Source organism: Eublepharis macularius, chromosome 17 (assembly GCF_028583425.1).
Source record: "Eublepharis macularius isolate TG4126 chromosome 17, MPM_Emac_v1.0, whole genome shotgun sequence".
NCBI lineage: Eukaryota > Metazoa > Chordata > Lepidosauria > Squamata > Eublepharidae > Eublepharis > Eublepharis macularius.
This window is the reverse complement of record NC_072806.1, coordinates 19,250,673-19,261,263: the sequence shown is the minus strand read 5'-3', so window position 1 is coordinate 19,261,263 and position 10,591 is coordinate 19,250,673. Positions and strand designations below refer to the sequence as shown.

The window sequence follows — 10,591 nt, the reverse complement described above, 5'->3', positions numbered from 1 at the left end:
TAGCATTAGCAGGAATCCAATACAACATAGTGGTGAAGTCTATGGTTCCTAACTCATTAGCGGAACATTTGGGACCCCCTCAGTCCTCCTTTCTCACTGAGACCCAGGACAGATTACATAGTGCAAGTAAATACAATATAATCAACACCTAAGACATTCCCTATGCAAAATACAATAGGATCCAGCTGAGCCTGCTGGTGCGGGGAAGGAGGAATATAAAATAAATAAATAAATAAATAAGCAGCCAGTATATTCCCACATACAGATACAATAGGGTACAATAGCAAAAAAATTCAAAACAAGCATAAAGCCGAATACAGAGATGAGCCCTTTCTGAAATACAAGGTAACTATATGACATTTTTAAAACATTGAAACTTTCCAGCAAGAGCACAGCTACACCCTCCACAATAATAAGAAACCTACAAGAGACATGGCACAGTGATTGACAGGCTTCATCCTGATAAGCCTCGTGTCAGCCCTGCCGAGACTGGGTTGGACAGTCAAAGAGCCCCTCCTCCTATTTTTGGTAGTAGAAAAACTAGTTGGCTCCAAACCGTTTTCTTGTTAAATGTAAGACAAGAGGTGGTAGTTCAGGCAAGGGTATAAGCTCAAACTCCCGGGAATGCAGTTCCCACTGCATCTTTCACTCAGCTCTTTTAGATCCTTGGACTTTTCCACTTTTTTAATATAAATTTTATTTATTTAAACTATAAACAGTAAACATAAAAGATAGAAGAAACATAACAATCTAAAAAAACCCCACACTAACAATATATATAAACTTGAAATAACAAACAAGACAAGCCGCTACTACTACTACTACTAATAATAATAACAACAACAACAACAACAACAACATTCAATGTATATACCACCCTTCAGGATGACTTAACACCCAGTCGGAGCGGTTTACAAAGTATGTCATTATTATCCCCACAACAAAACACCCTCTGAGATGGGTGGGGCTGAGAGAGCTAGAAGCTGTGACTGACCCAAGGTCACCAGCTGGCTTCAAGTGGAGGAGTGAGGAATCAAACCTGGTTCTCCAGATTAGAGTCCTGCGCTCTTAACCACTACACCAAAGTATAGTTTAGAGAGATAAGAAAAAGAAAAGGACAAAAACAAAACTACAAACTGAGTTCTGGTTTTCTCCACAACAAATATATATATTATTTTCAAAGTCTTGCTTATTCTGTGTTAAACTTAAGAGCCCTCTTTTTTTCGATTTTTCATATAAGGACCCTTCCAATTTATTAATGAAAAGTCTCTATACACCAAAGCATCAAACTTCATCCCATTATCCTATCTCCTTGTTGTCAGAGCCTTTATTTTGTTTTTTAAAATCTGTGCAAAGATGAGAAGTTCGAGGGGTGAGAACAGACCACCACAATAAAGACTGCAGTCTTAAGGCAGGAGACAACTAGGCATGAACTAGAGTTTTTAGCAGGGGTGGGAGAAGGAGAGGAAAGGCTAATGCTAAGCAGAAGACATCGTTAAAAGCTTCAAAAACTTGCAAGAATATTTTTCAGCAACGAATCAAACTGCGGCACAGAGGGAAACAAGCTTCAAACAACTCACAATGGCGGACGTTCTCTTGCTCGACACCACACCAATGCTAAACAACCCTGAACCAGCCTCAGCATCACAGCTGGCTAGGGTGGAACTTAATATCCTAAATCAAATGACTTCTTTAATACAACCACTTGCCGACCAACTAGCTGAAATTAAAATAGACTTAAACAAAACATCTCAAAAGGCTGAGAGCGCTTTAAATCTTGGCGTCACCATGCAAAAAGAAGTGCGAGATCTTCAAAAAACTAGTTCCGACTTTCAAGAAAGAATCCTCAAGTTGGAAATAACAGCCTGGCAACGAAATCTTAAATTTAGAGGCATAGAGGAGGCATTAACAAATAATGAAGATCTTCCGTCCCTTTTGGCATCGTGGCTGGCAAAGACACTTCAACTGGAGGAGGGTGTGCCTCCAGTAATATCAAAGGCATTTCTAATAGGATCACAAAAACGATCAAAAGAAATAATCCACGAGACATTTTGACAGAGTTTCCAAATAGAAGAACCTGGAAAATGATACTCGAAATGGCTAGAAGCAAAGGCTCGATCCCATTTAAAGGAACACCCATCTATGTATTAACAGATTTACCCAGCAAGGTTCTTAGCAAAAGGAAAGAGCTGAAAGCAACAATGGAGGTACTGAGACAAGCCAACATTCAATGCAACTATACTGAACTTCTGGTCATACATCAAGATAAATCTTATTATGCCACTGACTCAGAATCGGGAGCTGCTCTTTTGCAAAATATCCACATAGAGTCACTGATAGAATTTGACAAGACAGTGCAAAAAAAGGAAAATGGCTCAATCACTTTCTCCACATAAGGGAAGCAAGACCCCTGTCCGTTACAACTAGGCAAACAAAGTGGTTTACATAATCTCAATCCGGTATTGTACCAAAAGAACTGCTATGGTTTGACTTATATTATTTTTAAGTAGCTTTTGGGATTGGGGCGGGGGACGGATCTCCCAATGTTTGCTCTTTTTTTAAACAGCCCTACAGTATTAAACAGCCCTACAGTATTAAACAGCCCTACAGTATCGGTGTGAAACCAACTGCCCGTGTGTGGTGCCAATGAACTGTTATATCTGTAGTAGATAAATATTATAGTGCACCTTGAAGGGAAGGGAATGGGGTGGGGGGGAGTATTTAAATAAAAGGAAATGCATATATGCATATATAATAAATAAAAAGTGGGAAAGAGGGAGAGATAAAGTAGATAAATAACAGATAATAAAACTATCACAAATAACGGGAGGAGAGAGGGAGGGGGGGAAGGGGGGAAGTTGGGAACAAAGTCATCACTAGCAACGAAAAAACACTGTTAAATACATTTGTTAACGATCATTTAGTTTCTTCTTATAACACTACTAGCATCTGACAAACGTCAAAAATAGTTAATAGTTAATAGCACTTAAGATGTAGCATACAATGTTGTTATTATATCAGTATTTAAATACATAGTTAAGATTATGTTTTGTATCTAATGTACCATGATTACTTAGTATTTGCTAGCATTTCAAAATGTTTGTATTTTAACTTGACGTTGATTAAGAATAAAAAACATATTTAAAAAAGGGGGGGGGACAGGGCATTTTTTCTCCAGGCATGTTGGCAAACCCAGTCCTGACTGGGTGGACATGGGCAAAAACCTATACCAAGCAGAAAGTAACATCAGCGTGGCTTTCTTGTACCTTTGCTTCTTTTCAAGATGCTCAAGTCCAGATCTGCAATTCGACCCTTTTCAGATTTATAGAACTTGCTCCTTTTCATGCAACAAATGAAGCTGTTTGTTAGCTCGGGAGGCCGCACAGAGCAAAAGGTTGTGCGAAACCTCCTGCTGCGAAGAGACTGGGTTGACAGCAAACACGATGGTCCTCTCAAGGCCTGAAAAACGGCGAATGCTGTCAAGGACAATCTCGTCTTTCAGTATCTCATTGGCTGGCACAAAACAAACATCAAGGCGTTTTTTCCTCATCTCCTGTTTCAAAACATGCAAGTATTTCGAAGCTAGTTCTTTTGTGCTACACAGAATTGCAATGTCTTTCTTGGAGTAGCCTCTGTCCAGGTAGATCTGACACTGTCCGGCCACATAACGTGCCATCTCCTGCACCTCCATCTCAGGCTTTATAAGGCAATGGCCAACCACAGAATTACTGCAGCATGCTCTGTCTAGCAGCTTTTTCAGTTGCGGGTAAGGAATGTTTAAGCACTTGGTCTGAACTATTTTTTCCATCTCTAATCTCACAACTTCATAGATCTGAGAGGCATTCCGGACACCCTTGGTAAGAAAATCCTTTGGATACTGTTGTGTTGGACGTGGGAGGCCGGTTTCATAAGGGTGACTCATTTGGAAGTAGTCCAAAAAGATCCAGAAGATCCCTGGATTTTCAGGGTCACGAGTGACAATGCTGCTGGCTTTCTTATACCATTGGCCGTTCTCCACTCGGAAATTCTGAGCTTCATCAACCACAATGTGTTTGACATTCGGAAATTCTTCCTTCATAAATGTAGTTCTTGTCACTGCATTGTACATTTTCTGCCTAGAAAATAAAGGAAAGTTTTAAATAAATCTGATGCAAAACTAGTTGCATTTGAATTAGATTTTATCTGGGACCATTTGTGCACAAAATCTGCATCCTGCCTCTTCAGTCTTGGTCCCTACACAGTAATTCCCAAAAAACAAGCTCATATCTGAAAAGTTAACCCCTACCTGGTGGCCTATCCAATGAACATCCAAAAGCTCAGAGGCAAATCGTGTGCTTGGCACGTGGTGCAGGATTGCCTGTATCTGTGTGCACAACATGGCTAAGAGTCTAGCATTGAGATTCATTTCACCAGGGCCTTCTGCAAGCCAAGTATGTGCTCTGCTGACCACAGCACCAGAAGACTTTTGCTAAGTTACTGGGAAATTCAATATGCACAGCCCACCTTCCTGAAAAACATGGGGGCTGCATACAGACGATGGGTCTCTCTAGATCTGCAGGTTTTTAAATTGGATCTGGGGAACTTGGGCTCCCACAACTGCTGTGTGGAATGGCTGTCAAAAAATAAATGAGAGCCTAAACGGCCTCAGACAGGGGAAAGGAGGGCTCCTGTCTCCCCCCTCAAGCCGTTTTCCAAAATAGCAAGTATCATGTCTGTTTTTGCTGATCCAAGTGGAGTATTCTGTACAGGTGGAGCAGTAAAAACAGGGAAACACCCAACCCCAGTGCTATTTTGACACGGGGAAAGGGCAGGAGCCCTTCCTTCCCCCTTAGTGGCATTTTTAGGCCGTTTGGGCTCTCCTCTATTTTTTAACAGCCACTCTCCACAGCTGCTGTATGGTTGCTGGGAACCCAAGTTGGGTCTGGGGAATCAAAACCCAACTCTTTAAAAACCTGCACATCTAGACAGGCCCTATTTTTTCCATCAGCAGAAGGGAACTTTCCTGCCTCTCTCTCCTCCCACTGCAGCCCACAAAATACCACTCCTGGAGGATGGGACCCTTGGGAACAACAAGAAGGGAGAATCAGTGGAAACGGCCAATTCAGCCTAGATCCAGTTCAGGAATAATCCAGGAATAGCTTGTTGTAGAAAGTTGAAGTTAAAAAAAAATTAAGACAATGCTATAGAATGCACATTATTTAGATTGACTTTAATACAGGGATGTAAGTAGGTTCAATTAGACAGAAAAATAGCCTATTCTAGAAGCCTATCTCCTTTGACACACTCACCCGACAAAATCCTGCAGTGGCTTGTTTTCACAAATGTAAAGTATTTCATGGGGTTGGCAGCCAAACTCGTTCTTTATTTTCTCAATAATCTTCAAAGCCACCACTGTTTTCCCGCTTCCGGGGATGCCATATATAAAGTGGAGCCTGGTCTCATCAAGTCTCTTCGAGAGATTTTCATATTGTTCAAGGGTCAAGAGATTGAGAAACTCCACTCCAATGAAGTCACTCAAAAAGGAAGTGAAGCCAAGCAAGACTGCTGCAAGTGACTTCTGTAAGCTGGGTAGGTGTTCTTGCCGCAAGCTGTAGTCTTTGGGGTACTTCAACCTCTCGTCTCCAGCATTCTGCAAATTGTTATGATGTAGATTCAAGATCTTTGGAATCACACAGATCCTTTGAGCGTATCCTCCGATATTCACCAGCTTCTGCTTTAGCAATCTGGCTGTGTGTCTTGAATGCTCAAACACATCAGAGGTGGGGTCCTCAACTATGGTGTAAAGGATGGGATGGCGTCCAACAGCCATCAAAAACGCATCACACACAATGGCCCGGTTCTTGGGCAACCCAATGTCCACAGCCCAGCTTCTTGAAAACATCAGTATTCCTTGAACCGATGTCTGAATTTCCCTTTCTAGCAAAGCTTTCAGCCCTGGATACTCCAAGAATAACTTGTCACAGAGAGGCTGGGGAACAAACATCATCCTGTTGGACTCTGCTGAACAAAGTTGGTATAAAATATAAAGAAGACACTCAACACTTTAAAGTGAAAACCTTTCCACTTCTATTATAATAATAACGATGATGATAATAACATCCGATTTATATACCGCCCTTCAGGACAACTTAACGCCCACTCAGAGCAGTTTACAAAGTGTGTTATGATTATCCTCATGACAATCAGCCTGTAAGGTGGGTGGGGCTGAGAGAGCTCAAAGAGAGCTGTGACTGACCCACGGTCACCCAGCTGGCTTCAAGCAGAGGAGTGGGGAATCAAACCCAGTTCTCCAGTCCCGTCGCTCTTAACCAGTGCACCAAACTGGCTCTCTTTAATAAATCCTGTCTGGAACACAATAGGAACAGTTTGTTCTCTCTATTTCTAGGATATAAGAATCCCTGTGAACACAGGAGAAAATGGCAGCCTTAACTGTAGACAGCTGCTTATCTTGGAGGGCAAACGATAATGCTGGAAACATCCGCAATCGCAGAACAAGTTTTACATTGCCTGTACATAGAAAAGACAGTTCCCATCACTAGTATAACACTGAAAGGGTCGGGACTCAGCAGCTGAGCCTTCCTTTGCATGCGGAAGATCCCAGATTTAATTTCCAACATCACTGATTAAAGGACTTCAGTTGCTGGGACTTTTCTTTGCCTGAGACATTGGAGAACTGCTGCCGGTGCTCTGACTTGGAATAAGGCATCTTCAAATGCTTGATTCCTGCTTAAGGGAACTCAGGGCGTAACTGCGCAAATAAAGATTTCCACAGTTCTCAGTGGCTCTGCTTAAAGAAACAAAGCCAAGCTAACCCGACAGCAGTGAGCAACGCTTTTTGAAAGGGGGAGGACCACAAACTCCACGATAAAATCCCCTTACAATATCTATACTTTCCCCCACATAATTAACAATGCATAATTAGCTTACTATGACAGCATGCTACTCTGGCTATGAGTTTATATAGCTTTAAACAGGGATGAGACATATTCATAGAGGCTATCAGATGTAGCAATAAAACTTAAAGCTGTGGAGCTCCCTTGAGCTTGAGATATTTCCCAAAGGGCTGAGCAGTTTTGCTTTGGAAATGGTTAGCCTGATATAGGATGAGATGCTTTACTTTGATTTCTTGCCTGGTTTGGTTGGATAAATAAAAGCATGCAGATCTCTAGGCTTTCAAGTGAGTTCTGGTTTTGGTATTAAATGCTTTTTCTGTCCCCTACACAGCCTCGCCTCTCCCCTCTTATTCCTTTTTTTCCTCCTCCTGTATTTCTTTGCCTTCTGATCTTCTGCAGGTTTTCCTCACAATGTATAAAGATAAATTGCGATGTCTGATTTCCAGACTACATTGATCAGTTCCTCTATAGAAAATGGATGCTTTGGAGGGTGGACTCTGCGGCATTATACCCCGCTGAAGTTCCACACTTCCCATGCTCCATTCCCCCCCCCCCAAATCTCCAGGAATTTCCCAAACTGGAGCTGGCAACTCTACTGAACAGTTACCATCTGCCATTCAAGGCCTTCCTGCTTTGATATGAAATTCTAATTTATAAAAGCTTTTACAAAATCCATAAGCCATACCTGGAAAAAGCTTTCTGCACAGCACATCCAAACTGTCCAGACCTCGGACTGAATACACCGGCTTGATCATCGGAGGCCCATCCGACAGACTCAGCTCTGTTGTGAATTGCTCAGCCAGCTTCGAAAGATCTCAGAAACAAATATAACATTTTCCATTGGAAAAGAAAGAGAAGATGGGAGTCATTTTTGGCCTATAGCCACTGTACCAGGAGAGCCGAAGGCACAGCCTTACAAGGGACATACTGTTTATAAAGGAAATAGGGCTATATTATAATCAAGTGGTTCAAGAAGGTGCTTTTATAAAGGAAATGGGACTGTGGATTATACTACTACGTATGTATTATCTGTTTGCTGTTCAGTAATGCTTTGCTCTCAGTGCAGTGTTTTCTACTTGCATACCACTATCTCCTGCATTGTCATGACTCATACTTTGTTTTGTTTCAGATGTTTGTAATCCCAGTCCTTTTACATTGCTTGTTAGATGTCTCATCCTATTGATTCCATTGACTTTTACTGTCTAATCTACCTGGAGTCTCAATGAGAAAGGCAGACTATAAATAAAAAGTAAATAATGAACTTGGGCTTAAAACAAAGTAGCAGCAATAACTGAGGGGAAGGGCAGAACACGACAGATGACAACTATCAGGTCTCAAGCGGGTGGGACCAGAGCAGATCTACCACCCCTGAACTTCTAGGTGGCCCATTCATAAGCTCTTTTGGCAAATGTCTCTTGGCCAGGGGTTGGGGTGGGGCAGCCCAGAGAAACAGCCCTCCCCTCCTACCAATCAAGGACTGAAATGTCACCAACATGCAGCCACAAACAAAAAAGGAAAGCGTCCTCAGGCAAGCCAATATAACAAAGGAAAAGGACTCAATTGCAAACAGTGACATAGAGTTAATAGCAGATATTGATCACTGCCCTACATTGCTATGGTACAGGGAGACCATAGCCGCAACGGACAGCTGGGAGATTCAAGATTTCACTATCCACAAGCTCAGCACCCAAAAGAAAGGCAGAGAAAAAGATAAGATTAGGAACAGAGAAGTCTGCTGGGCAACAATGCAATGATATCATTGCATGTACTGTTGGAGGGAAGTTGCGCAGCTTATCTGCTTTGCATGCAGTAGGATCCCATTTCAGTCCCTGGCATCTCTGACAGAGACCCTGGAGAGCAGATACCAGAGTAGACAATGCTGAACTGTATGGACCAATGGTCTAACTTTGTATAAGCCCACTTCATGTGCACAACAGAGTCAGAATAGGAGGAAAAAACAAGACTGCACGGCAGGTTGGAACCAAGTAGATTCTTTCATTAGGCATGCCGAAGATATATCGTCTCTCCCCCAATTTATCATGATGACCTTATGGTACTTTGAGACCAAAATACAATTAGAAGAGAACAGAAAAACGCTGTTACATTTACCAAAATATTAACTATCCTCCAGATAGTTACAGACACTTCCTCTGTTTGAAGTCCCCTATTCTCCCAATGCCTAGTAACCTGCTTCCCTCCAATGCAGCAAATTGCAAGTTCAACTCCTACCTGGGTCTTCTGCTGTCATCATTTGAAGCCATTCAGCAATCTCCAATCTCTTCAGATGGTCACCCTCCACTGTCCACGAATCGGGCTTTTCCGAAAAGACAATGCCATCAAATGGCTCGATTTTCACAACAAAGACATAACCACGTCCCTCTCCATATTTATCATAAACAGCCTGGGCTTTAAATTCATAGTTAACTTTTGGCTTAGAAGCACATAAAGGGAAGTAGGGGATAGTGTCAATGGTTGTTGCAACTACCTCTTTCACTTGCATTGGTTTAACATTTCTTTTACACCCAACAACTTTCCGAGAATTGTCCACACCAAAAATTAAGTATCCCCCTTTTATGTTTGCAAAAATGGAAGCATAGCGTGCTACGGTGATTCTAACAAACTCATAGCTTTGCTTGTCTGTTGGAAAGACCTTAAACTCAGCCACTGTCCACTTAGAGAAATCCAGGATCTCTCCATACTCCAGTTGGTCTCGATTGAAAAACTGAGCCGCAGCCTCCTGCATGCCGTCTACCATTTCTACAGCGACTCCTGCTGAACCCTGGATATTAATCAGGAGACGAGGCCTCTTAGGATTCGTCTGATCTTTAGGCTCACGCTTGGCAGAAGCTAGCTTCTCTTTCAGAAAGGTCAAATCCTTCCGCTTCACAGCAGATTCTCCATTGAGCTGGTGCAAACCAGTTGCCACACTACAAATTCGTGGCTTGGAGGAATTTACGCTGCTCCATGACTTCACCCAAATCATCATGTGATGATCTTCCTCAATAAAATCAAAATATTCGGATAATTCTTCAAAATGAATACACTCCTGCAAGGCTTTTTGGATGTCCTGACCAATTCCATCTCGCACAGAAGAGTAGCCTTGGTTTGCAATCGATGCCTGTATCACGCCTCCGCCCGAGTTCAGCAAAGCACATGCTGCCCGCATGAGTTTAAGCACATCATCCTGTTTCTCCTTTAGCTTCCTCTGTTCATCTCCCTTCTTCTTCCCTTCCACAGTTCCTGTCTTGGCATTCAAGGGTATTTCATTTTCGATTTCCCCTAGACTATCTCTTTGCATTTCTTTAGGACACTTCTTGTTTCTTTGGAGCTCACCAAACGTTATTTTCCCGACTGATATGACGACCTCAGCATAGTCTGTTTCTAAATCAAGATGTAGTTGAGACTCAGTAGTGGCCATTCTATGCCTAGGAAGGGCAGAAATGAGGAATCAAGCATACAAGGAATGTTTATTTTGAAATATCAAAAGTGGGATGCTATTTTAATTGCTGGGACGATCCCAGCATCCATCTTAAAATTTAGTATTTCTTGTAGTGTTTTAATTTGGATTTGGTATTGTAGATTTTTGGTTGTTTGAGAGCTGGTTTGAAGAGTTTGTATCAAAAAAGCGGATCAAAATTATTTAAAACAAGTAAGAAAATTGTTAAGTAAAAACTTTGATCAGTGGCCCACCACAGCCC

At 42.0% G+C, this 10,591-nt stretch overlaps 1 protein-coding gene across 1 annotated transcript; it reads right to left on the bottom strand.

Moving 5' to 3' along the window:
- Nucleotides 1-2,909: 2,909 nt before the first annotated feature.
- Nucleotides 2,910-10,311, bottom strand: LOC129344900 (schlafen family member 13-like). The gene is made up of 3 exons (XM_055001817.1): nucleotides 9,123-10,311; nucleotides 5,289-6,000; nucleotides 2,910-4,115 (listed from the first exon to the last, which is right to left on the bottom strand). The coding sequence occupies exons 1-3, from the start codon at nucleotides 10,309-10,311 to the stop codon at nucleotides 3,323-3,325; spliced, it is 2,694 nt and encodes an 897-aa protein (XP_054857792.1). The 3' UTR covers nucleotides 2,910-3,322.
- Nucleotides 10,312-10,591: the final 280 nt, after the last annotated feature.

Excerpts from the sequence above, each read along its gene's own strand:
- LOC129344900 (XM_055001817.1), bottom strand. The coding sequence starts at position 10,311 with ATGGCCACTACTGAGTCTCAACTACATCTTGATTTAGAAACAGACTAT. Across the intron at positions 6,001-9,122 it reads GATGACAGCAGAAGACCCAG|CAGAGTCCAACAGGATGATG; the intron begins GTAGGAGTTGAA and ends AACTTTGTTCAG. Across the intron at positions 4,116-5,288 it reads CCACTGCAGGATTTTGTCGG|GCAGAAAATGTACAATGCAG; the intron begins GTGAGTGTGTCA and ends TTTATTTTCTAG.